Source organism: Cervus elaphus, chromosome 14 (genome assembly GCF_910594005.1).
Source record: "Cervus elaphus chromosome 14, mCerEla1.1, whole genome shotgun sequence".
Classification (NCBI taxonomy): Eukaryota; Metazoa; Chordata; class Mammalia; order Artiodactyla; family Cervidae; genus Cervus; species Cervus elaphus.
Genome location: NC_057828.1, coordinates 77,641,918 through 77,669,779, shown reverse-complemented (window position 1 = coordinate 77,669,779; position 27,862 = coordinate 77,641,918). Strand labels below are relative to the sequence as shown.

Below are 27,862 nucleotides of genomic sequence, written 5' to 3'. Positions count from 1 at the left end.
GTGTGGAGAGGGTGGTCCCCGGGGGGTCCTAGAAGCCCAGGGTCTTCACAGAAGTGGACTGAAATGGGTGTAAAGCTAATAAACACCCTAAGACAGATCAGCCTGCGGAGTGCCATCAGAGGTAGAGGGGTAAAATGTGGGAGAGAGGAAAAACAATTGTTTAGGCGAGGCGTCTTCAGTGGCCTGACCCCCAAGTTGGAATGATTTAAAGTTTTTATTAGGGGAACAGATGGAACATGAGCACGCTTCTTGCTGGGGAATAGCATTTCTTGGACACTCATATACATCAACCTCCTCACAGCTCAAGATGTAAATAAAAGGCAGGATGGAGTCAGACTCTTCTATCTGCCAGCAACTTCCCTTGGGTTGCTAGCACTGAAAAGAAAACAGTAGGAAAAGTGGGGCTATAAAAAAAAAACCCAAAATCAAGAGCTACTAATGTGACCTGATTGCTGGTATTTATTTAATGGAAGAGTCATTATTTTCTTTTTTTCAACATATGTCTGATAATGAAGCAAAAAGAAAGCAAAATAACTATCAATGTGCCACTTTAGAAACACAAATATTTGCTAACTTTTTCATTTTGTTGATGTTCTTTTAACATATGTACTTAAGATGAATCCCATGCTTAAGTACTAACAGCCCAGAAAGCCATTCTGGATTAAAATTTATTTATTTTTAATAAGGCTCAGTTAGATGGAGAACAGAGATAAAATTGTTGTCACACATAAAAATATGAATTGAACTGCTTCTTTTTGGATGGATCTTTAACATTGATTTGACCATATGGACACTGCAAAAGAAAGAAAACAAGTTATTGTTGAATTATTTAACAGTCATCTTGAAAAAGTGCATGTCTTATGGTGAAAAAGAGAGACTGCTGATAATGTTCTATAGATTATTTGATCTACCGCCTACAGACTCAGAGGACGACGGTGGGAACGTCTGGCAAATGGTCCTAATTAGGGTCCAAGAATCACTTCCTAAATGCATCCTTCCAACTTGAAGAATTTTACCATCAAAACCTCACCCTTAAAAAAAAATCCTCTAAGTCCTCAATTCAGGCAAAGCTCTTAGGCATTTGATTAGAAACAGCTAATGGCACAGGTAGGAACATCCATAAAAGCGAAGGCTTAATTTATCAATACTGGCTAATATAAGGATCTTAGTGCTGGTTCCTTGATATAAACTGGGTCAGTTAGAGCAAATAATAACTTCTTGCCCCCAAACATACAAAGTGGTCTATAAACAGAGGTTATCTGTTTATAATCTTACCTGCCTAACAGTTTCTTTTACTGGTATGCTCTAAAAAGGTTACCGTGAAGAACCCATTCCCATCTAATTTTTGCTCAAAATAGGGAAGGATTACATATTTAGCACATCTTAATCGGTGAGCATAGGGATTTAGGGCCACTGAAATATACATTTTAGGAAATGTACAGCACTAAGTGTCGGGGGGCAAGTCTCCTGGTTATTTTAAAGACAGCAGAAAATAGCTACAGAAAGAACGGGAGGCAGGAGAGAAGGAGGAAGGGAGGGGGAGTAATCATAATACAGAAGGAAGAAGAGAAGGAGGAGACAGGAGGCGGAGGGAAGGAGGAAAGGAAGAAAGCAAGGGAGAAGGTTTTTTTTTTTTTTTTTTTAAATGTTGGGCAAGTATCTATTGATTCAGCTAAAAATGAAAAATAAATGCTTCCTGGGATCTAGTCTGCAATATTCTGGATTTCTCTTCCTGCTGTCTTTGAACTTGCCTAGTGAACACAGCTTATTTGAAACCTTGTGAAAAGTTTCCTCACAATAAAAGAACTGCCATGAATTTCCCATCACTCGCATTTCAAGGAACTGATGCTCAGGGTGAAATGTTACAAAATTCCATTAACTTTAAAGGTCCTCTGTTGATCCTTAGGACTTTCACTGTCCTCGGCTAGGGAAGCTTGTGAAAGTGCACCACAGGTCTATTTAGCATTTTTATTTGACTTGTTTTTCAAATAATAGGTATTTATGAAGTCACAGAAGCACCGAAAACTGCTGCCCCCGCAGGCAGAGCTGGTACTCACGTGTCTGCAGGCAGAGCCGCAGCACTGGCCTCTCTGCAAGTGGGCCAGCCGGGTGAACACCACGCAGCCGGTAGCTGGGTCCACGTAGTTTAGCTGGCCAGCCTGAGGAGTAACGAAATCAAACCATTCATTCATCTCAAAATTCGTCGTATCTCCTCACCATAATTCCTACCCATAAAATACTGCAACGTTTTTCTTCAAACAATATTAAACTTCTTCCCAGCAATTTTCGTGGCACTTGCAATTAAGGCCCGAATGCATTCCGACATTATACACAGTCCAACTTTATGTGACATGAGGAGAAAATATAGTTTGAGAAAAATGAGAAGTTGATGGAAAAACAAGAACGCCTCTATACCCAATAACGATGCAGCCACCGCGCAGGTATTTTTCATTCAGTTTCTAGGTAACAAGTTTAATAACAGGTGATTTAATGACTTTAAGAGCTTAAGAGGCTGAAAATGAACTTTCACTCAGAAGTTGCAGTTGCAATTTCAGTGCTTAAGATATGCGGATAATGATTCAAACTTACAGAAAAGGTGCTAATCAAAACCAACGGGCCTTCTAGAAAAAGTACGACCTTCGCTATTATTGAACACTTTTCCTTACCTTCATGATGTGCTACTCCCCTGCACACTTTGCACTGTTTTCTTTTTTTGGAGTGTTTTTATTACCGTTTTTAAGCAAAATAAAAGTATTGTTTTAGCATATTAACACTCACTGCCTCATGAGTTTGATCAAAAGCAGCTTTTACTACAGACCTTCAGATGTCAAGGATGCATGCTCTACTTATTAATACATTCAAACATGGTTTTAAAAAGTTGTCCCAGGTACATTGTGTGAAGACAGAGTAAACAGTGCAACCTCCTTTATGGATGTGGACCCCGTGGGTGACCTTATTTATCCTTGAGATTTTTTTTTTAAACTTTTAATTTTGTATTGGAGTATAAAAGAGTCAGACATGACTGAGCGACTTTCACTTTCACTTTCATACCTGATTAACAATGTCGTGATAGGGGGACTTCCTTGATGGTCCAGTGGCTGGGACTTCGTCCGACCTCCCACTGCAAGGGGCCTGAGTTCGATCCCTGGTCAGGAAGCTAGATCCCACTTAATGCAAATCAGAGTTCGAATTCTACAATGAAAGATCCTGCATGCAACTAAGACCCAGCACAGCCAAATAAATAAATACTTAAAATCAGAAAAACGACGTTGTGATGGTTTCAGGTGGACAGCAAAGGGACCCAGCCACACATACACATGTATCTATGCATGCGTTCTCAGTCATGTCTTACTCTCTGCAACCGAGTAGGATCCTCTGTCCACGGGACTCTCCAGGCGAGAATACTAGAGGGGGTTACCAGGCCTGCCCTCAGGGGATCTCCCCAGCCCAGGAACTGAACCTGAGCTTCCTGTGTCTCCTGCCCCGGCCGGTGGGTCCTTTACCACAGGTGTGGGCACCACCTGGGAAGCACACACATGCATCTGTTCTCCGCCAAACTCTCCTCCCATCCAGGCTGCCGCGTAACATTGCGCAGAGTTCCCTGTGCTGTGCAGGTGGTCCTGGATGGTTATCTGTTTTAAAGACAGCAGTGTGGGCATGTTGATCCCAGACTCCCCAGCTGTCCATTACCTTTGGCAACCAGAAATTCATTCTCTAAGTCTGTGCGTCTGTTTCTGTCTTGTAAATAAGTTCATTTGTATGATTTCTTTTTAGATTCTGCATAAAAGGGGTGTCATGTCGAACTGTTTGTCACCCCATGGACTATACAGTCCATGGAATTCTCCAGGCCAGAATACTGGAGTGGGTAGCCATTCCCTTCTCCAGGGGATCTTCCCAACCCAGGGATCAACCCAGATCTCCTACATTGCAGGCAGATTCTTTAGCAGCTGAGCTATCAGAGAAGCCCCACTTTCACTTTCATACTATATTTCTCCTTCTCTGTCTGACTTACTTCAGTCAGTATGACAATCTCTTGGTCCATCCATGTTGCTGCAAATGGCACTATTTCATTCTTTTTAACTAGCCTTGAGATTTTGAAGGGGAAAATTTTGAAGGAGAAAAACTTTCTCCTGGACTTTTTCTTTTACTATGCAGTAGCTCTGCACCACTCTTGTATAGAGCCTTTCCATTAAATTACATGTGACACTTTAAATTTTCGTGTGTGCCACAAACTACTTCTTTGGAGTGTCTTCCTTAATGGCTGAATATTTTGTTCTAGTTCGGCTTTTAATCAACTATACCTCATGAATAAAGTGTGGAGGCAAGGCAACAAGGGCAGCAGAAATCCCACAATCAAGTCCCAAGGCCAGTCTAAGGGGCCTCCAAAACCCTTTGGGGTCACAGAAGCAGATTATGTAAGACCAGAGGCACTGAACACTACGTTAGAATGACCGACTGTCAAGACCTCACTTCTTTATTTATTAATGCAAAGTGTGTGTTGGAAGACTTGGAAGAAAAGTGAAAGAACGCTGGTAACTCTGTCAGCGGACATCTCTCTACTTTTCATAGCTGGGGGTCTTCTGAAAGCAAATTGCCTGGACCCTGGGAGCCTTACGGACTGCTCCTGGGCATGGGAAGCTCTCTTGCTTTCCCTGTTGATGGGGAAGCTCTGAGCTCGTTGGCTGCCCACACAAACTTAATTTATCCTTAGTGAATGAGCCTTAGGTAATGGTGGCAACAGACAAAAGTGGGGCAGGAATGCTGACCGAGAACAAGACGTCCAGGGAGGCAGATCAGTGCAGGTAAGACAGCTACCTGCCTGCAGGTGTGGGAGAAGGACCAGTGGCAGGGGGGTCTGATTTGTTGAACAATAAGAACAACAAGCTTGTTATCAGCTTTACTTATGGACTCTGGGATGGTCATTTAACCCGCAATGCTGACACTGATGGATTTCCTAAGTGAGAAAATGTTTTTTTCCCCAGGCTGATGGAGACCATCTTTCCAGGCCACTGGTGTTTGCTCTATAGAGAATGACACCTTTTGCTTCTATTTACCACATGTATACGGTGAAATGTGCTTAGTTGCTCAGTTGTCTCCGACTTTTTGTGGCCCCATGGACTGTAGCCCGCCAGTCTCCTCTGTCCATGGGGATTCTCCAGGCAAGAATACTGGAGTGGGTTGCCATGCCCTCCTCCAGGGGATCTTCCTGACCCAGGGGTCAAAACCAGGTCTCCTGTATGGCAGGTGGATTCTTTACCATCTTGAGCCACCAGGGAAGCCCATATGGTGAAGTATGGGAACAAATTACACATGTTATTTTAAGAAAGAGTATAAACATAAACAAGAACTATAAGAGCTGCCAGTCGTTTCCTAAAGAGTCTCTGTGCAGAAATTTCAACACTGGAATGAACCAGGGAGTGGGTCTCAGGGCCTACTAACTGCCAGCGGAAAAAAGGCAACTTCAGGCAACCTGCAGGATTTCCTTCTCTGCCCCCTTAGCTCCAGCTCAGACTTGGTTAACATCAGTCCTCTGAAGGACTGATCACCTGCAGTGTATCACAGGCTACCTTCATATCTCTTTTTGTATCTTTATCATAGAACTCACTTGCTCTTTAAAGATGACGCAAATATAAATATGCTACCTTTAAACTTATGTAGTCTAAGATATTAGAAACGGTGATGGGAGGTGACAACTTCTGATTTTATTGCCAACAAGCAATTGACAAACCCCCAAACCAGAAGAAAACACAGCTCAAGACCGTCTGCAAAGAAGGTAGACTCCTGATTGTGGTTTCCTTTGTAACTGTGCCCTGAGAGGTGGCAAACGACTAAAGGATGGTATCAAAAATTAAATTTAAAAAAAAGTTCATCTTTTACGTTCTCATTATTGAAATCATTGGTGTTTACCTGATACTGCGGATAAAAACACATATTTTCCTGTGACCTCTTGGTTCCTCTACTCTTATCTCAGTGCCTTACACCCGTCCAACACACACACTCACACACACACACGCAGCGCGATGATGGACCCCACGGAGTTTATAGGTCGGACACAGATTAGAAAGGAACTGCACTCATACTCAAGATAGATACATGTTCATTCTTCACTGAGAATAGGAAACTGTGGCCAGTTTTCAGGAGAAAAGTTCAGAACGGGACCCACCCGCGCGACCAGAGGCCAGCAACACGCCTGCACCGGCCTCTACCCACCTGGCTTCAGGTGGGGGACACGCATGCGCACAGACGCTCCGGGCTGCGGGGCGGGGCGGGACGCCCGAGGGGCGGGGCCTCGCCGCGCGGGCGCACTGCCCCTGGACGGAGGCCCGGGCGGGGCGGGGCTTGGGAGTCTCGGGAGGCGGGGCCTCATCGCGCAAGCGCGCGGCCCTCGGGGGGGGCGGGGCCTCACCGCGCAGGCGGCCGCGTGTAGTTCCGCGATTCTCCGCTCCGCAGCCGTTAACTCTTTGCTCGCCGGGCGCTTGGCCGCTTCCTCCGGCCCGCCCTGCGAGTCGGGCCCGAGACCACCGCCGTCTTCCCGCGCAGCCGAGCAGAGGGGCATGCCGCGGCGCCGTCGGAACGCTGCTCCGTCACGGGGCGACAGCTCTGGCGGCGGGGCGGCCGGCCGCGGCCTCCCGAGCGCGGACGCTGGGACCCGCCAGGCCGCCATGGCCGCCGCCTGAGGAGGCGGGGCGCGGGGCCGCGGGGCGGGCCGGGCTGCGCGCGCGGAGCCTGGCGGGGCTCAGGCTGTCGGACCCAGACGCCACTCCCGCACCTCGGTCCTCCGGGTCCCGACTCCCCTTCCCACCCCGGCCTCGAGCATCCGGAGCCCTTCCTCCGGTTCTGGACCCCGGCCCGCACCCCTGACCGCGGACCGAGGGACCTCCCCACCCTTTCCGACCCCGAGCTTGGCCCCTGCGGACCCCGCCCGCCCCCCGGGGACCGGACTCTGGGCCGTCCGCCGCCCTGTGGCCCTGCCCGGAGATGAGGTGGACTTGGGCGACTGAGGAGGCTCCCGCAGGACGCGGGGACCGGAGGTCGTGCCTTCTCCACGCTCAGGACCTCCGCTCCAAGTTTCTCATTGGCTTTCTGACAGGACACGTGGACATTCGTTTTCTCATGTCAAAGGAGCCCCGGGATCTTTTCAGCCTAATCGCTACAACTGATAAAATGCCAGAAAGTGATCCGAGTCGCCCAGGTTCGTTTATAGCCAGCTTGGGCTCATCCAGGAAAGGCTTGAGTATTTGCAGGTGCTCTGTGCTGGGAGGGGAGCCCTCGCGCGCCTGGCTCTTTGACGCAGACTAACCTGAGGACCGAAAGCAGAAAGAGGCGTCGGTTTAAGGTTGCTAAGTAATTTGCAAAATCCAAACCAAGATTAAATTTCCTGTCTGAAAGATGAAAGTTATCACGCTCCTCCCCCCAAAACTGACTTTGAGAAAATTAGCACACATCCCAGGAGGTAATTTCAGGCGTTAGAATTAACGATACTCCTGCCTCCTCCCCTCAGCCTGTGTTTCAGGCTTGAAGAGTAAGCTGTTTTTAACTGTTCTTCACTTTTTGAGGAACTGAGGGCAGCCGTTGACCTCTGAGGACAAGAGCAGGTTGTGGAGTGGTACAGGAGAAGGATGAAGACAGACCATCACCACCCCTTTTTGCCATCTGCATTTACCTTGCAACCCTGGCATTATATTTGTATTCTTAGTCAGCGCTGATTGAAATGGCCCTATTGGTCCGTTGTAAATCTCATAGTAATTAATAAATTGGGATCCTCTTTTGTAAATATACTTACTTCCTTTGTGCTGGGATAATAAATTAGTTAATCAGGCTCTGGAGAATGCTTAGTGATCTGAGAAAAGTTTAAAACCTGGGAGGGTGAGGAGGGACCCTCAGTAAAACAGTGGAAAGGGCAACTGTGGTTTTAAAAGGGAATTTACTGTGAATCAGCTGTGTGTTTGTGTTTTTTTGCGAAACCAAACTCTCAAAGGAAGTGTCTGGAAGTTCTGATTGATTACATTGTTTTTAAAATTGAGGATGAATCGTTGTATGTTAATTGTTGTATGTTGTAATGTTACCAGTTGTGACATTAATTCAAAGGATAGAGACCAAATTTTACAGAAATGAAATAGACTAGACCACTTTCATGATAGAAAATAGTCACCTACAAAGAGTGAATATTGTTTGTGAAACATCTGCTTTACTGGATGAAGGGGCAGGTGTGAATATAAAGGGGCGGGAGGGAGGGGAGATGTTTGTGATAGTAGTAGTAGTAGTTATGTGTTCTGATCATGTCAGAAGTCTACAGGTGTGCTTAGAGGTAGACCTAGAGCACTTTGTTCCAAAGTCACCTTCCTAGCTTTGATACTGTGTTACAAGTATGGAAGATGTAACCAGTTGGGGAAACTGGGTGAAGGGAACCTGCTGTACTATTTTTGCAACTTCTTGTGAACCCATAATTATTTTAAAATTTAAAAACAGTAAATGGAAGAAGGGATATAAAAATAGTGTTCAGATTACTGGGAAAGAAATCACAGGGTTAACCAGAACCTTACATTATATCCTCCATCACCAGGTTTAAAAAGCATCTGTTAGTTAAAAGCCTTTGGGCATTTAGGCCTCAAAGCTGTTTTGTGCTCCTCAGGTGTTAACAGTGTGTGCATTCTTTTACATACATATCTTTAAATCTTATCTCTATCTTTAAATCTCAAAAAACTAAGATCATGGCATCTGGTCCCATCACTTCATGTCAAATAGATGGGGAAACAATGGAAACAGTGAGAGACTTTATTTTTTGGAGCTCCAAAATCACTGCAGATGGTGACTGCAGTCGTGACATTAAAAGACACTTGCTCCTTGGAAGAAAAGCTATGAGCAACATTTAAAAGCAGAGACTTTACTTTGCCAACAAATGTCCATCTAGTCAAAGCTATGGTTTTTCCAGTAGTCGTGTATGGATGTGAGAGTTGGACTATAAAAAAAGCTGAGTGCCAAAGAATTGATGCTTTTGAACTGTGGTGTTGGAGAAAACTCTTGAGAGTCCCTTGGACAGCAAGGAGATCCAGTCAGTCAATCCTAAAGGAAATCAGTCCTGAATATTCATTGGAAGGAGCTGATGTTGAAGCTGAAACTCCAATTCTTGGCCACCTGATGTGAAGAACTGACTCATTTGAAAAGACCCTGATGCTGGGAAAGATTGAAGGCAGGAGGAGATGGGGATGACAGAGGATGAGATGGTTGGATGGCATCACCGATTCGATGGACATAAGTTTGAGCAAGCTCTGGGTATTGGTGATGGACAGGGAAGCCTGGCATGCTGCAGTCCATGGGGTCGCAAAGAGTCGGACACCACTGAGTGACTGAACTGAACTGAAATCTTACCAGAGCTGGAAATCTATATAATTAAGAGTTGATGAAGTATCTTAGTATAAATAGTTTGCAGATTTGATAACTTAATTAGGGTGTTGTTTAGACATTGAATAGATTATCTGCCCCTTCAGTTTTTCTCTCATCTTCACACTTGGAAGTCAGTGTCAAGGCACATCAAGTAACTTTCATTCACTGCGTCTCTTGCTTGAAAGAGCCTCCTTGGATCTTGTTGCCCGCCTTGTTCTTGCATGTGTTCATTTCCTCTTAGAGTCTCTGTGCTCAAAGCAGACAGAACTGTGTGAAAGTGGGAGGCACAGCATTCCACCCTAGAATGGTACCTTTAGGCCCCACTTTATTTAGAATGCGCTTACACCCAAGTTTGCTTTAGGAAGAGTTTTGTGCCACCTCTCTGCATGTCCCATGATGTGACATGTATTCTGAACTCCTTCCCGTCCTCTTGATGTTTGTGTTGACATTGAACATGCTTGTTATTTGGAGGAGGAGGAAGAAAGTAGTTCAGAGACTGGTGTTTCCCTGTTTCATTTGGATAGATTTTTTTCAGTAGCTACATTAGGCTTCTAGGTGGCAGGATATGGGTCAGGTGGCTTTATCTGGTTACAGTAGAAGGGGTGGGCCCTGTCCCCCCGAGGCAGGACTTCGTCCAGGCGCGGGCCTTGGCCGTGGCTCAAACTGAGTTTCCTCCTGATTGCTGATGGCTGTTCCCTTTGGGTGAAAGGTGGTGTAAAAGGCTCCTAGGTTTCTCTTCCTTGTCCCGCTGAAAAGAGGGTCTTGTGGAGCTCCTGACAGAGAAGAACCCTTTTTGCTCCCAGAAGTCCTAACAGCCATCTCTTTCTTGTGTGTCCATTTGTGAACCAGTCGTCATGAGTGTGGGTTGTGCTAGAGACAACTGGGGCCTGCCCAGGGCACTGCCTGTGTGAACCCCCCAGGCCCAGGCCTGAGAACAGTTCTGTACTGATGGTAGGGGCACAGTTAACCGATGGCCACTGCAGCGTGACTTGGCAAGGGCAAAACAAACTCCTCCAGCCCTCCCGTCCCTTTAGCATTTAGTATGCTGTGTCTTTGGCTGCGCTGGGCAGGATCTTAATTCCCGGACCAGGGATTGAACTCCTGCCCCCTGCAGTGGATTCATAGAGCCCTACCCACTGGACCTACAGGGAATTCCCTAGTATTAATTGTTTATCACTTAAAACATTTTCACTGTTCTCTGGTTCCCCTCTGGACATCTTTCCTTTGATGGCCCACAATTATTTGCTCCGTTTTAGCTTTTTATAAGTAATACTTTGTGGGCATTGTTTTCCCAACAGATCGTAAACAGGACAGCAGGGAGGATGGTAGGGAATATGCTCTTCTCATCTCTGTATCTCCACAGCCCATCTCACACTTCTGTTTGTTGTACTGTGACACGGGCTTCTCTGGTGGCTCAGTGGTAAAGAATCTGCCTGCCAATCCAGGAGCCCCGGGAGACTTGGGTTCGATCCAGGGTTGGGAAGATGCCCTGGAGAAGGCCACCGACTCCAGTACTCTTGCCTGGACAATCCCATGGACAGAGGAGCCTGCAGTCCATGGGGTCGCAGAGTGAGACGCAGCCGAGCACACTCGCACTGTGTACCCTTGGTGAACAAGGACTTTGCCAATGGGTCAGTGAACCCATCGTTTTTCCTCCTGAAGTCTACAATCCTTAACTAGTAGATGGGCATTTCACACGAAATTCTAAAATTAACATTGTTTACCTAATGCAAATTTGAAAAATTAATAATTGCAAATACCGTAAAAACTGGATGATAAAGATGCTAACTCTGAGGTCATGTTAAATTGTATTTATTGAATAACATTGGGCCATTTTACCGACAGCTCAGATGCACACGTTACCAGACTGCCTGAGCTCAGCCCCAGAAAAGCTGCCTGTGGTTGACTTAAGTGTCAGCTGTGTCACCTTTTCAAGAACTATGAACGTATTGCCCTGTGAGTGGGCAAGTGGGTGCTGGGGTCTGACAGCCGCCCGCAGACGTCCTGTGCAGACACCGCCTGTTGGGCACAGTTGTTTTGGACGTGATTTGTGTATCTGATGCTTTTCGGATCACCGGATGGTGTGTCACGGCGTGTCACCATGACTCCGAGTACAGTGCATTTCACTCTCAATCCTCATGATTGAGAGCAAACGTTACACGCCCCTGAGGTCGCCCACAGGGAATCTTTGTTTCATTCCCTGGGACATCGCTGGTACCCTTTGTCTCACGGAGCTGGTCTTAGAAAATTCTTGGGAGAATTACAGCCGTTTCTGTTGGAGAGCCCGGCGCACCTCGGCTGTCTTCCCGAGTGCCCACCCACTGGTGCCCACTGATGCCACCTGCCCTCGGCTCCTCTCTGTCCCTCGTTTCTGTCTCCTGGAGGAGCTGTGGACGCGCTGCCTGACACGAATCGATCTCGTCGTTTCCGGTCCTCTTCCACCCTCTCCATCATCCTCTACCCAGCAGTAGGCCAGTAGCTTTGTCCACCACCAAGGTGAGGAGCAGGCACGACCTGAGGGTTAAATATGGGCAACACATACAGTGCTTGGCTGACTGCTTTGAAAGCACTGATCAGCCTCTCCTACTGCACATTCCGCCCTCACACGATTTTATGTGTGTCTACGTTTTTAATGTTTCCTGCGTGCTCATGACTCCCAGATCTCTGGTCCACGCTTGTGAGGTCCCCACACCTACTCTCCACCCGCCTGTGGTACAGATATAAACACTCCCAAGCTCAGAAGGACTTCATGATCATTCCCTTCCAAATACTACTTTGCCATTTATTTCCTCTTTTTAAAAAAGTATGTATTTATTCATCTAGCTGTAGAGTATTAGTTGCTTCATTGGAGATCTTCCCTTGTGGCCCTCAGGCTTAGTTGCCCCGAGGCATGTGGGATCTCAGTTCCTTGATCAGGGATTGAACTCAAGTCCCCTGCATGGCAAGGTGGATTCTTTTTTTTTTTTTTCATTTATTTTTATTAGTTGGAGGCTAATTACTTTACAATATTGTAGTGGTTTTTGCCACACATTGACATGAATCAGCCATGGATTTACATGTGTTCCCCATCCCGATCCCCCCTCCCACCTCCCTCCCCATGACCCTCTGGGTCATCCCAGTGCACCAGCCCTGAGCACTTGTCTCATGCATCCAACCTGGGCTGGTGGTCTGTTTCACCCTTGATAGTATACTTGTTTCAATGCTGTTCTCTCTAAACATCCCACCCTCGCTTTCTCCCACAGAGTCCCAAAGTCTGTTCTGTACATCTGTGTCTCTTTTTCTGTTTTGCATATTGGGTTATCATTACCATCTTTTTAAATTCCATATATATGCATTAGCATACTGTATTGGTCTTTATCTTTCTGGCTTACTTCACTCTGTATAATAGGCTCCAGTTTCATCCATCTCTTTAGAACTGATTCAAATGAATTCTTTTTAATGGATGAGTAATATTCCATTGTGTATATGTACCATAGCTTCCTTATCCATTCGTCTGCTGATGGGCATCTAGGTTGCTTCCATGTCCTGGCAATTATAAACAGTGCTGCGATGAACATTGGGGTGCACATGTCTCTTTCAGATCTAGTTTCCTTGGTGTGTATGCCCAGGAGTGGGATTGCTGGGTCATATGGCAGTTCTATTTCCAGTTTTTTTAAGGAATCTCCACACTGTTCTCCATAGTGGCTGTACTAGTTTGCATTCCCACCAACAGTGTAAGAGGGGATTCTTAACCACCAGACTGTTAGGGAAGTCCTGTCGCCTCTTTTAAAGGCACAGCTAATTTAGAGATTTTTTTCTTTTTCTTTTTTTTTTTTTTCAGATTTTCTTCCCACATCCCTGCATCCAGGTGATCACCAAGTCCTACCTGTTTCACTTCTTTGTGTCTCAAAGTCGTCGTCTTTTGCCTCTATCTTTGTTCTAGTTCAGTTTGTTACCATTTCTTTCCCCAGGGCAACAACTGGAACAGAACAAGTAACAAGGACTTACTCTGTATCAGGGCCCTCTGCTAGAGGAGATGGGTTGTTTATACATTGCCCGTGATATTTATTCTGACAAAAATACCCCTCATATCCTAGGAGTGGTGATGTTATACCTGTTGGTTGAAGCCTCTGCCCCTACAGCCCCTCCTCTGTGAAGCCCTCTCTGACTGCTCACCTTGCTCATTGCTGCCTCTGCAGTCTGAGGCTGGGCAGACCACCTCAGCACTCCACAGTATCCAAACGTGTCTCTGTGTTTGCACCGTCTTACTTTTTGGCTTTGTGTTTATCAGGGCTTTTTTATTGGCAACTCCTGAGGTCTTCAAGGGAAAAAGATTGCCTTAATCATCTTTTTTTATCTCTACCAGCACAATTACATAGAAAATGCTAAAAAAAAAAAAAATGCTTGTTGAAGTGAACGGATGAACAAATAGCAGCAAAATCCCACACCTGAGTCACATAGTAAAGAAATGATACAAATGCACTTTCCCGTAATATCTTATGGTTAAGAATCAGCATTGGTTTTATCAACATGTCAGTTATCTCAGCCTATTGTTCTGAGAGACAATATCCTACCATAACAACGAGGTAACCATGATTTTATTTGGCAATCCAGTTAGTAGGTTCCCCTCAAACAGTCATTGAATTAATGGTAAGTTCAGGGTATGGGCTGCGTTTCAAATGAAGTCAGTGTATGTTGACGGTGAAGTGCAGCCTTGTTAACCGTGAGCAATCATTCCAATTATAAACTACATGCACACAATCACCGTCACATAAAATATCCAGACTAATTACCTCTGGCCCTTTTGTCATGCGGGGATTCAAAATGAAACCTACTCTTCCGGATATTCAGTACTAGCAGTGTATTTCCCAGAAAGAACACTGCTGAAGATCTAGCAAGATGGTGATTCCATTTGTACCTTATTACAATAAATGGATTAGAATTGCGCTTTTAAAATGACGCGGCCAGCCCTTGATCTGTAGGATTTCCCACACACCAGCACGGAGATGTCGGTTAAGGTCGTCAGCACCACGTACAAATCAGAGCCGTGTTCTCCGCACTCGCCGCTGCTGGAGGGAGAAAGCATGTCCGCTGTTCCATGACCGCACTGAAAGGCACGCTGAGTTTCAGGTCAAATACCCGTGACGTTGACGTGTCTGACTCGGCTGCCGAGCACGATCCGTGTTAGTATCCTCCCCTGGTGGGCGGTAGGGCCGAGCCTCGGCGATCAGCACAGCACACACGCCCTTCACATTTTCTGCAAGTGTGAAATCGATGCCTCTGTGGGACCCTGTGGAACACGGATCTTCTGCATGCAACTAAACTCTACACTTGCTACGAATAGTCGTATTTGTATGATTGTGTAAGGACGTCATCACCACCCACTACTCTGTCTGAGGGCGTCTCTTGGTGACACGTTTCGATAGCATTGTTGAAAATAGCTTTGGATGTGTCCATGCTTGCGACTTTTTCAGCTTTTCCTTCATGGACTTTGAAGTTCTGTTGTTAGGAGCATAAGTATACGGGATTGTTATATGCCCTTGTACGACCCCCTTACCTTTATATGCTGTCCCTCTTCTGATATTTTTCTTTGTTCTGAAATCCGGTTTCTCTGATATTAACATAAGCACTCCGGCTTTCTTAGGGTGTGTTGTCATGATGTAAGCTCTTCCTATCCTTTATTTTGGGGGACTCCCTGATTGCTCAGACGGTAAAGCGTCTGCCTACAATGCAGGAGACCCGGGTTCAATCCCTGGGTTGGGAAGATCTCCTGGAGAAGGAAATGGCAACCCACTCCAGTATTCTTGCCTGGAAAATCCCATGGATGGAGGAACCTGGTAGGCTACAGTCCATGGGATCGCAAAGAGTCAGACACGACTGAGCGACTTCACTATCGTTTTATTTGTCTTTATATTAAAAGTGTGTTTCTTTTAGGATCATATAATTGGGTCTATTTTATTTTATTTTTAAAAAATACTTATTTATACCTCCTTGGGTCTCAGTTGTGACAGCCGGGCTTCTCTCTAGTTGTGGCACAGGCTCGGCTGCCCCGCAGCACGTGGGATCTTACTCCCTGACCAGGGACTGAACCCGCACCCCCTGTTTTGGAAGGCAGATCCTTAACCACTGGACCACCAGGGAAGTCCCTAGTTGATTTTTTTTTTTTTTAAATCCAGTTTCACAATCTCTTCGTTTTAATTGTTTTTTAGACCTGTAGTGGTCCCCCTAAAATGTATGTCTGTGTTCTCATCTCGGGAACCTGTTGATGTTACTTTAACTGGGGAAAAGGGCCCTTTCAGATGTAATTAAGCTAAGGATTTTGAGATGAGGGGACCGTCCTGGATTGTCCGAGGTGGGGGTGCTGAATCAAGTGGCAAGTGTTCTTAAAACTGACATACAGAGGACGTGGGGACGCAACCGTGGGGGCCACGCCTGGCGGGAAGCAGCCCGGAGCCCAGGGAGCTGGGCGAGACAAGAAGGGGCCTCCCCGAGACCCCCCGAGGTGTGGCAGCAGCCCTGGTGGATTTTGGCTTCCAGTCCCCCAAACTGTCAGTAAATCACTGTCATTTTCAGCCTGAGAAAACATTTTTGCATCATTCAGGCTCCACATGAAATGGCATTTCCTCCTTCAACCTGTTCATGTACACATAAAATGTGATCTCTTGTTCTGCATGACAGCTGGTTTGTAAAACTGACCCCCTTCAGACATTGGAATCACCAGACCATGCTGTAATCAACAAGCCCACACTAGACTTCGGCAGAGGTCTTGAGGAAAACCGAGGCACCCTTGCTGACAGCTGCACCCACTGCCCAACGTGTGAATAAGGTCACCTGAGCCCATCCCCAGTCAGTCTCAGATGCACACGGACTCAGGAGTGATTTCTGGGGAGAAGAGAAAAAGAGCTGCTCAACTGAGTCGGCCCAGTTTGCGGCTCATGGAGTCATGACAGGTAAAATGGTTGTTGACTTAAGTTAGTGGGTGTACTGGGGTAACTTGCATCATCAGTGGTTCACTGAAACACTTTCTTAACCCCCGTGTTTCAGTCACAGCAAGGTAACTGCTGTAACGAGCACTATCGAGATCCAAATGAATTTCTACCATGAAAGTTTCTTTCTTACTCATGCAAAACCCACTGGAGATGTTTTCGGCAGTCAGCCCTCCTGGTCAGCCCGCCTTCAAGTAGAGAGCCAGGAATTCAGTCTCCTTTGGCACCCCTTATTTTTATTTATTTAAAATTGTTTTTATTTGGCTGCTCGGGGTCTTAGTTGTGGCATGCAGCAACTTTTAGTTGGAGCCTGTGGGATCTGGTTCCTGGCCCAGGGATTGAAACCACGCCCCCTGCATTGGGAGCAGAGTCTTAGCCACTGGACCACGGGGGAAGTCCCTGCACCACTATTTTCAACTGATAACCTCTCAATTCACCCAAAAGGTACTTTAACCACCTTGGCCTGGAAGTGACTGCATCCAGCAGCCGCATCTCCTTACCCAGATGGAAATGTATCCAGACCCGTCCTTGCCATCTCCGATTTACCCTCAGCCCCTTCCCTCTTCACAGCTCCTCTTATACACAGGGAAATGCTCTGACAACTCAGCTTCTTCCTGTGCTTTTCTTTTTTTTTTTTTTTTTTAATTTTTTTATTAGTTGGAGGCTAATTACTTCACAACATTTCAGTGGGTTTTGTCATACATTGATATGAATCAGCCATAGATTTACACTTATTCCCCATCCCGATCCCCCCTCCCACCTCCCTCTTCACCCGACTCCTCTGGGTCTTCCCAGTGCACCAGGCCCGAGCACTTGTCTCATGCATCCCACCTGGGCTGGTGATCTGTTTCACCATAGATAGTATACATGCTGTTCTTTTGAAACATCCCACCCTCACATTCTCCCACAGAGTTCAAAAGTCTGTTCTGTATTTCTGTGTCTCTTTTTCTGTTTTGCATATAGGGTTATCATTACCATCTTTCTAAATTCCATATATATGTGTTAGTATGCTGTAATGTTCTTTATCTTTCTGGCTTAATTCACTCTGTATAATGGGCTCCAGTTTCATCCATCTCATTAGGACTGATTCAAATGAATTCTTTTTGACAGCTGAGTAATATTCCATGGTGTATATGTACCACAGCTTCCTTATCCATTCATCTGCTGATGGGCATCTAGGTTGCTTCCATGTCCTGGCTATTATAAACAGTGCTGCAATGAACATTGGGGTGCACGTGTCTCTTTCAGATCTGGTTTCCTCAGTGTGTATGCCCAAAAGTGGGATTGCTGGGTCATATGGCAGTTCTATTTCCAGTTTTTTAAGGAATCTCCACACTGTTTTCCATAGTGGCTGTACTAGCACAGCTCCTTTAGACATGAATAATCATGGGTCCTTCTCCCAACACGGAGCCATAGCCTTGAAGAGTAGTGTCGTATCTACTAGCTGCTGTTGTAATACCCGATCTAAATCCTTGTATGCAGTAGAGCTGCCCAGTAAACATCTGTAATCTTCCATAATTTTCCGTGTACATTTAGAAACTCTTCATTTAAATCTCACAACATTTTAAGATACAAACTATATAATCATATCAAATTTTTACAAGTGGTACAACCGAGGACCAAAGATTTCTAAGGGATTTGTCCAAAGTTACCGGCTGGGAAATGGCAGAGCTGGAACTGAAACTCTGTAATCTGACTCTTCAGTCTTTTTCACACTGTCAAATGTATTTAAGTAGACTAAAGCTCTGCCTCCCACCTCACAACTTATCCTCTATCCAGTTCAGTCACATTTTGTTCATTCTTCTCTCCGAATGTCTTTCCCTTCCTTTGATTTCCTATTGAAATCTTACCTGGTTTGGGTCATTGTCACTTCATGCCTCAGTTACTACAAAAGACTCCTAAATTATAATTATTGCCTATACTCTGTTCCTCCTCTATTTCACTCTTAACACTGTTGTCAAAATAGCAGTACTAACACACCATTTTAATTGCTATCTTCTGGTTCAAAAATCCTCAGTGTCACCATTTTACACATAAGTTAAATTGTGAACTCATTAGCTAGGCATTTTTGGTACTCCCACGCTTGGACCCTGAAATACCTTTCTGCTCTTATGTCCTGTTACTCTCTGGGTCAAACGTTCTGTGCTAGTCACACTGATTTACCCAGTGTCCACTACATTATCCGTGTTTCAGGCATACTATGTTATCTCCACAATAGTTGTCCCCCCTCTATCCCCCAGATCTGTCTTATTGTCCATCACTCCTGCATGCAGCCCTGAGATAAACTCTGACCAGTCTCAGTCAGTCTTGGAAATCCCATTCTTCCTGAATTGATTGGTTGATTAATACGAAGGCTCCTACCAACGAGACACAGGGAAATTCTGCAGGAAGGCCCCTAGGAAAGGTTTTTTTACTCTTAAAATGTGATGTGGAGGACCTCAGTTTTCAGGTATATGGCATGGTAGATAGCCTTAAAAATATCCCTTACAAAAAGCCTAAATGGAAAAATAAAACAACCATATTTTAAAATGCACAGTTAGACCTGAAAAATTAGGGGAAATCTAGGTATCAAAAGCTGAAAACCCAGCTAACCATCAGGGTTGCAATTTGTCTCCGGCACTGCTGTTGTCCTGGGGAGTTTGTCCGTCTTGGTACTTGAGTTTTAGTGGCTGGTGGAATCATTGGCCTGTGCCCAATGAGTCCTCTGAGCCAAGATCCTAGGGGTGAGGCCCTCAAAGAGCTATTCCCTTAATTAGAGCTGCACTTGACCTTTGTCAGAGCCCTGCCCTTGGTAAAGAGCTGGAGTATAAAACAGATCTGCCCGCCAGGAGGGAGAGAAGGCGGGCTTCCTGACTGTCTCCAACTGGACGCCCCAGAAAATCTGTAGAGGTGTGCAAGGTAGAGGTTCCAGTTTCACTTCCTACGGACATTGATCTGCCAAGGCGGCCATGACAGAACGCCACAGTCTAGATGGCTTAACTGATGAAAATGTGTTTTCTTGCAGTCTGAAGGCTGGAAATCCAGATCAAGGTCTTGTCAGGTTTGGTTCCTCCTGAGACCTCTCCGCTCGGCCTGCAGACGACTGTCTCCCTGCCGCATTTGCGCATGATCTTCCCTCCGTGCCCCTGTGACCTGGGGCCTCCTCCTCTTTGTACAAAAGAGCCAGTGCTCTTGGATTTGTTGAAAACCAGTGTTCCGCCATCACCGGTGTTCTGCCAAAGAGCTGGCAAGATGCATGATGTTACAACTGTGTTCTTAAGCATTTTTAAAGCCAGTTTTTTTTTTTTTAATTTTAATAGATTCTTATGCTTTAACTTTTTTCTGGTTTGTTTGGACCAGTTATTCTTGCTCACTGATTTTATTAGGAAAAGTAGAGGAGAACCTAAGTATATAACAACAAAGAAGAAGATGGAATGCCCTAATTGTCTAACAATTAGTAGATTACTGAAATTATGGCAGGTTTTTAAAGAGCATAGGTAGTCTGACCGCATCTTTTAGGTCAAGTCCTGCTGCACATGGGATTTTTGTTCCCTGGCCAGGGATAGAACTCATGCCCCATGCATTGGAAGCATGGAGTCTTAACCACTGGGCTGGCAGGGAAGTCCAGTCTGATCCCATTTTAAAATAAAATAACACAGACACATACACACATGAACATATATGCACAGAAAAATGCCTGAAGGTATTCACTGACATCTTTCAAGGTGAATGAGATTGTGTAAATTCATTTTGTTGTTCTTTTGATTATCTATGTTTTCTGATATTGCCTTTGTGATCATAAGAATAGACAAAGAAATTAGATGAGAACCTTATTGCTGGGTGTTACGTTGTTTCAACTGACACCTATGCACTGCTATCTCATAGCACTTAACCATGACATATATTCAGTGAAACTTTTTCCCCCAGCCAATCCCTCTTTGCATATTTGAATTTATATTCCTTTTAAGTTAGGGATACTTTGGAGAAATAATTTGAAAAGCACGCCTTATTATGTGCTTTCAGAATGCCACACTAATACATATGTTAAATATAATTTTTAGCCGTATTCACTTGTACCTGTATAAGGGTCTTATCATTTATTACCTCTGCTTTTAAATTTACTATGATAGAGACAAACTCTTTAAAGTAATCTCAATCATTTTATTTTTTTAATTTGAAGTCTCAATAAGATACATTTTGAATGTGTCTTCAGAATATTTGGTAAGTACATACTCAGCTCCCTGACTTAAACTGATATTTCAGGTTCAATTTCTTAAGGTACTATGCTTGGTATTACCTTATACTGGGTTGGCCAAATAGTTCATTTGGGTTTTTTGTAAGATGTTATGGGAAAAAAACCAAAGAAACTGTTTGGTCAACCCAATACAACATCAACATTGTTCTCCTCGGGTAAAGGGGAAAAGTAAGAGCTGTTCTTAGTTATAAAGACCTTCCCTAAAGACTGTACTTTCAGGGATCATTTCTATAGTTTGTTACTAGTGAAGTTTCTCTGATCCTGTAAAGACCCTCCCTAGTACTGTTTTTTATCTTTATGATGTTTGCAGGCGTATGAGCTCAGTTGAGAACTTGTGTCCAACTCTGCCCCTCTGTGAACTACAGCCCGCCAGCCTCCTTCATCCTCGGGATTCTCCAGGCGAGAGTACTGGAGAAGGGTGGGTTGCCATTTTCCTCTCCAGCGGATCTTCCTGACCCAGGGATTGAAGCTGTGTCTTCTACTTGGCAGGTGGTTTCTTTACCACTGAGCCACCAGGGAAGTCCCTTAAAATGTTTAATTGCACCCTTAAGCATTATATTTGAATCTCCAAAAATTTATGAATTAGATATGATAGATGATAAATTATTCCTGTTTGAATAGATCAGAGAACTGAGTTATTATGAGAACTTAAGTGAGAGTGTTAGTAATTATTTTAGCTACTGTTTATTTCTACACTTATCTATAGAAGAACTCTCCTTACTTAATGCAGGGACCACAAAAACGTACTGCTCAAATCTCCAGGGAGCACAAGATGGGGAGGTGGGTGGGGTACAAACAGTCCTTACCGCAGATGGTGGCCTAATTGCTACAGGCTCCACCAGCAGTGACCTCGGAAGCCCTCCCAGTGGAGGGGGATGCCCTTGGAGGTGTACCGATTCAGAAAGGTGGGGGAAACACCTACAGGCAGTAGCGCTGGAAGGAGAGTGAGACACTGCCAGCCAGTAGCAATGGGTTGGGGGCCGGGGGTGAGATGCGGAGGGACTGCGGGGGTCTGACAGAGAGGGCCTCATCGCCCGCAGTGGGAGAGCGCACAGCTGAGCTGGGCTGTAGTCTAATGGAATCCACTCGGGTGCTCCTCCCAGGCAGGTCTGGCTGGGGAAAGCGGGGAGCTTGAAACCCCCAGTGGTGGTATCTACACGTGAGCCCCGGGCGCTCTGCAGAGCGGCCTGGACTCTGGGAGCGTGCAGAGCTGGCCGTCCTCCAGTAAGAGCTGGCAGATCGCTCATGCTGGAAGGTGCCTTTGAGGCCTGGTCCCCTTGTCTCCCCGGGAGCTGCCCCTGCCTTCTTCCCTGGCTGCCAGGTTGATAGTTTCAGCATAACCTAGCTGAGGACAGCCTGACAAGTGAGGAAGAAAATGACCCACCAAGAAGTGCAAGAACCCTTAACTGGACAGACCAGCAGGAACCAGGTGAGTATCCCTGGGATTAGATCTTTATGGTTAGAAGTAAGTCCAAAGAAATAAGAATCTGTGACTTGAAGGACCCTTCTTGGAATTCCATACCATTCAGGACCCTAGGGTGAGACAAACTCACAGCGAGCCTTTAAAGGCCTGGGGGGAGAAAAAAAGAGTTGCAGAACAGAATAAACGCCCAAGATGGCCTGGAAGAAGGAATAAAGATGCTAAGGGACGTGAATGTGTTATGAACACTTCTGAGGTGGTCCCCAACAAGGGTCCTCCTGCCTGACGTCGCTCCAACCAATAGAATGAGACCGAATTGGGTGCAGGAGGAAAGGAAATCTTCCCTCTTGGGCGGGAGAGCGGAGAGGCGCAAGCTCAGGCTCTGGAGCAGACCCTCTCCCTAGGCGGGTGGGCGGGGCTGCTTTTAGGGCCTCCGGGGGGCGGGGCAGGGGCTAGGTTCTCGCTGGGCGGGGCAGCTGGGCGGCTGAGGCTCCAGAGCGCGAGCCGGGTGCAGAGTCTGCACACGGCCCTAAACCGAGATGCGTCTGCACGCGGCCCGAAGCGGAGACGCACGCGTCTGCGCTCAGCCCTGAGCTGAGGTGTGAGAGCGGCCTGTTTGCACCAGGGACTCCGGTCTGACTGGCCGGCTTGCAATTCCTCTGCCCTCCGGACCCCGAGAGCCAGTGAAACTAGACCAAGCCCCGAGGATAGAAAAGGTTAGATTTTTTTCCTCCTAGTGTATTTTTATTTCCCGGAAATTGTTAACAGGCTTTGTCTGCGACAGACCGCGCTGGAATGGATATATTTGGTGAGGCCGGAAAACCCGGGAGGAGAGGGGGTTTCGGCGGGATGACGCAGAGCGCATCCTGTTGTGGGGGCCGCTGGAGCACCCTGGCGAGAGGGTCCCCAGCACCTTCGGGGCCCGGGAGGGGGTGAGCGGTCCTGGCACCACGCGGCTGAAATCCCCGGGCGAGCGGGCACGTGCGGGTGCTGATGCTGAAGCAGCGGGGGCAGGGGGCGAGGGCACGGCCCCCGCGATGTCTGCCAGGCTGCAGGGGCGGCCAGGAGGCGGTGGACGGCGGGAAGTTGTAACGATATGTGCGCTAAGTCACTCCAGTCCAGTCCGACTCTGTGAGCCCGTGGGCTGTAGCCCCCCAGGCTCCTCTGTCCTTGGGATGCTCCAGGCAAGAATACTGGAGTGGGTTGCCATGTCCTCCTCCAGGGGATCTTCCTCACCCAGGGATCGAACCCACGTGTCTTATGTCTCCTGCATTGGCAGGCAGGTTCTTTACCACTGGCGCCACCTAGGAACATGTCCAAACCTTTAAAGAAAAAAAAAGAAAGAAAGAAAGACAAGTGGGGAAGAACACGAGGATCAGCAGGGTCATCCCAGTAACGTGTCCTCTCTATGTTCAGTTCTTGGACCTGAGCGGGTCTGGGGATCTGGACTCATTGCCTGGAGCGGGTGCCAGGGTCCTAGGAGGACCCGCGCAGCCCGGTGGCAGGTGTGTATGGTGATGACGCCCTTGTCCCTCCCTCGGAGGGCCGTTCCCTTGAGTGAGAGTGCCCTGGGCAGAGGCCAGCTCCCAGGGGTGTGAGGGTCTGTGGGGTGCAGGGTCTGAGCTGACTTTCGTACTTGGATCTGAAGTGTCACTACTGGTCACGACCGGAGCTGCAGCCTGCAGCTGCAGTTGCCGAACTGCAGATACGTCCCCGTCTTCCCCCTGGGGCTTCCCAGGCTCCTTCCAGCCCTGACTAAGCCAGCCAGGGCAGGCCTACTCCTGGGAGGCGCCCGCTTCCTCTGAGAGGCCCCTTGAGGGGTGAGGGTCCCCAGGCAGCCTGGCCGACTTTGCTTAGAACGGCAGAGCCGACAGACGCGTCCCCCGCCTGCCCGCGCGCGCCTTCACTCGGGTCATCGCTACCTTGTGGTCCCATCGTCCTCCCAGCCCTTCCTGGCTCCCTCCATTTCTCCTTACAAGCTTTCTCCCAAAATAAATTGTTTGCATTTTTCAAAATGTGTATTTTAATTTAAAAGATGCACAACATAAAACGTATCATTTCAAACACTAATTTTTAAATTGTTGTACATGTACATAAAATTCACCATTTTTTAACCTGTATGAAAGGGCACAGTGTTTTGTTTTTTTATTTTGGCCATGCAGCGAGGCTTGTGGGATCTTAGTTCCCTAACCAGGGATCACACCCGCAACTTTAGCAGTGAAAGGGCAGAGTCCTAAGCACTGGGTGGCCAGGGAACTCGCTAAAAGTACAGATCTTAAAGAGGCCTCAAGTGCCTTCACATTGTGCAGCCCTCACGGCCCTTTATCTCCAGAACTTCTTCCATCTTCCCGAGCCCCATACCCACTGCCCCGGCTCCCCAGCCCCTGGGGCTGCCATTCTACTTTCTGTGCCTATGAATTTGACGACTACAAGTACCTCATCAAAGTGGAATCAGACAGTATTTGTCCTTTTGTGGCTGTCTGATTTCACTTAGTCAATAACGTCTTTAAGACTTGCCTGTGGTGTAGCATCTGAAAGAATTTCCCTCCTTTTAGAGCTTTCCTGGTGGCTCAGATGGTAAAAAAAAAAAAACAAAAAAACTACCTGCAATGCAGAAGACCCGGGTTTGATCCCTGGGTCAGGAAGGTCCCCTGGAGAAGGGAATGGTAACCCACTCCAATATCCTTGCCTGGAGAATTTTGTGGACAGAGAAGCCTGGTGGGCTACAATCCATGGGGTCACAAAGAGTGGGCCACAACTGAGCAACTAATACTTTAAGGCTGAATAATAATACCCTGTTGTATGTATGCACCACGTTCATCTGTTGATGGATATTTGGGCTGCTTTTCAGCTATTGTGAATAACGCTTCTATAAACATAGCATATTTAAAAGCAGAGACATTACTTTGCCAACAAAGGTCTGTCTAGTCAAGGCTATGGTTTTTCAGTGGTCATGTATGGATGTGAGAGTTGGACTGTGAAGAAAGCTGAGTGCTGAAAAATTGATGCGTTTGAACTGTGGTGTTGGAGAAGACTCTTGAGAGTCCCTTGAACTGCAAGGAGATCCAACCAGTCCATCCTAAAGGAGATCAGTCCTGGGTGTTCATTGGAAGGACTGACGCTGAAGCTGAAACTCCAGTACTTTGGCCACCTCATGCAAAGAGTTGACTCATTGGAAAAGACCCTGATGCTGGGAGGGATTGGGGGCAGGAGGAGAAGGGGGCGACAGAGGATGAGATGGCTGGATGGCATCACCGACTCGATGGACCTGGGTTTGGGGAAACTGGGAGTTTGTGATGGACAGGGAGGCCTGGCGTGCTGCAATTCATGGGGTCACAAAGAGTCCGACACGACTGAGCGACTGAACTGAACTGAACTGAAACATAGATGTACAAATATCTCTTTGAGAACTTGCTTTCAATCCTTTTGAGTTTATACCCAGAAGTGAAATTGCTGGATCATGTTGTAATTCAATTTTAATTTTTTTAAGGAATCACTATATTGTTTTCTACAGTGGCTGCACCATCTTACATTTCCACCAGCAGTGCACAAGTTTTTCCACATCTTCGTCGCTTGTAATTTTTAATTTATTTTTATAATATCCATGCTAGTGAGTGTGAAACGGTATGCCATTGTGGTCTTGCTTTGCGTTTTCATAATGATTACTGTTGCTGAGCATCTTTTCAGGGACTTATTGGCCACTTGGACATTTTCTTTGAAGAAATGTCTACTCAATCTACCCATTTTTAAATTGGATAGTTTGTTCTTTGTTCTTTAATTGTGGGAACTCTTCAAATGCTGGATATTAAGTTTCCAGAAGTCCTTGCTCACACCCCCGGTGACTTATAATAATAATTTATTTCTCTCTCATGTACTTTTAAAATTGAAATGTAGTTAACATACACTATACGTAACTCCTGCGCTATACATAACATACACTGTAACATACACTATAATGTTAGTTTCAGGTGTAGCACATGATTTGATGTTTGCATAAATTATGAAATGGTCACCAAAATAAGTCAAGTAACCATCTGTCCCTATACAGAGTTATTACAGTATTTTTGAGCATATTCCTTACACTGCACACTAATTACATCCCTGTGACTTATTTATTATATAATTGGAGGTCTCTGCCTCTCAGTCCCCTTCACCTTTTTCACCTCCCCACCCCCTTCCTTCTGGCACCTGCCCTTTTGTTCTCTATGAGAGTTTGTTTTCACTGTGCTTTGTTTGTTTTCTTTTTAGTTTCTACACATACATGAGATCATGCAGTATTTTTCTTTCTCTTTCTGTCTTATTTCACTTACTGTAGTACCCTCTAGATCGATCCATGTTGTCAAAATGGCACGGTTTCATTTTTTTAATGACTGAGTTATATTCCATTGTGTATAAATATATGTAAACTTTATATTTACATGTATATAAACTTTTATCCATTCACCTGTTGACACAGGTTGCTTCCATATCTTCGTTATTGTGAATAATGGTGCAATGAACATAGGGAAGCATATATCTTTTCATACTAGTGTTTTTGTTTCCTTTGGGTAAATATATAGATGTGGAATTACAGGTAATTTTATCTTTAATATTTTGAGAGCACTCTGTAATTCCACAGTGTCTGGACCAAATTCCTTTCCCACCAACAGTGCGTGAGGGTTCCTTTTTCCATGTCCTCACCAACACTCATTATTTGTCTTTTGGATGATAGCCATTCTGGGAGGTATGAGGTGATATCTTATTATGGTTTTGGTTTGCATTTCTCTGATGATTAGTGATGTTGAGCATCTTTTTATGTGTCTGTTGGACATCTCATTTCTTGCATGTTTAATACCATCTTGGTTTCTGCTTCTCGGAGGACCTGTACTGACACAATCATCATGTTTCTGTGAGAGTGAGGAATTGCAGGAGCTCGGTGACAAGTGGCGTCCTGGCAAAGTCTGGCTCACAGTGGGTCAGGTTCGCTGTGGTGACAGAGAATCTGAGAATCCAGCCAATAGTCCTTTCTCCAAACCCTGCATGTATTACCAGTGTTAATATCCTTGGCAATTGTAACCCTGACGTAAGCTTCTAAGCCTATAGAGTAAGAGAGAGCTGTTACAGGGATGAAGGCCAAATCCCTCTCCACCAAAACAGTTAGCCAAAAATATTATTGCATCTCAAGGGTCACAGCAGAGGTTAGTGCCACCATGAAAGGCCTAAAGGATGCAGCAGTAACTTTCCACATCATATTACCAATCTGGCCCCTGAAGAACCTGGAGAATGACAGTGGACTACTGTGAACTTGACAAGCCTCAGCTGTGCTGCTGGCCAGATGTGGTGTCAAGACTAGAACCGTTGAGTCAGGTCTCAGGTAAATGAAATGTGTCAGCTGAATTGGTGAGTGCACTCCTTTTCATTCTGGATAGAAAAGAGCAGGAATGAAAAAAGAAAAAACTACAGCCTGTGGACCAAACCTGGTCAGCTGTCTGTTTTGCAAATAAAGTTTTATTGGAGCACAGCCACATTTACTCATTTACGTATTATCTGCTTTCACGCTACAACAGCAGAGTTGAGTAGTTGCAACAGAGACCAGATGGCCTGCAAAACCTATAATATTTACTATCATGTTCTTTTTAAAAATTTTTACCTAGAAAAGAAGACCAGAATCACTTTGAATTCACATGGGATGGACAAGTGATATTCATCTGCAATTTTGCATCAACTAATTTTAACTAATTAAACTAATTTTGTTCTGTTAACTCTTCCATCCTCCATCATAATATATAAGTCCAAAGAGATATGAACAGCCTGAACATCCGTAGAAACCATTATAACCCATTACATTGATTATATCATGCTGATTGGATAGGTTGAGCA

The 27,862-nt window shown here is 45.8% G+C and overlaps 1 protein-coding gene and 1 pseudogene across 1 annotated transcript; one reads left to right on the top strand and one right to left on the bottom strand.

Annotated features, from left to right (window-relative positions):
- Nucleotides 1–654: 654 nt before the first annotated feature.
- C14H1orf53 (chromosome 14 C1orf53 homolog) lies at nt 655–7,768 on the bottom strand. The gene is made up of 3 exons (XM_043924193.1): nt 6,407–7,768; nt 2,058–2,159; nt 655–793 (listed from the first exon to the last, which is right to left on the bottom strand). The coding sequence occupies exons 1-3, from the start codon at nt 6,662–6,664 to the stop codon at nt 722–724; spliced, it is 432 nt and encodes a 143-aa protein (XP_043780128.1). The 5' UTR covers nt 6,665–7,768; the 3' UTR covers nt 655–721.
- A 13,018-nt stretch (nt 7,769–20,786) lies between these two features.
- LOC122708422 lies at nt 20,787–20,864 on the top strand (annotated as a pseudogene).
- The last annotated feature ends 6,998 nt before the right edge of the window (nt 20,865–27,862 follow it).

Coding starts and splice junctions, on each gene's coding strand:
- C14H1orf53 (XM_043924193.1), bottom strand. CDS start 6,664: ATGGCGGCCTGGCGGGTCCCAGCGTCCGCGCTCGGGAGGCCGCGGCCG. Junction 2,160..6,406: donor TACACGCGGCCGCCTGCGCG/GTGAGGCCCCGC, acceptor GTTACTCCTCAG/GCTGGCCAGCTAAACTACGT. Junction 794..2,057: donor GCGGCTCTGCCTGCAGACAC/GTGAGTACCAGC, acceptor TTTCTTTTGCAG/TGTCCATATGGTCAAATCAA.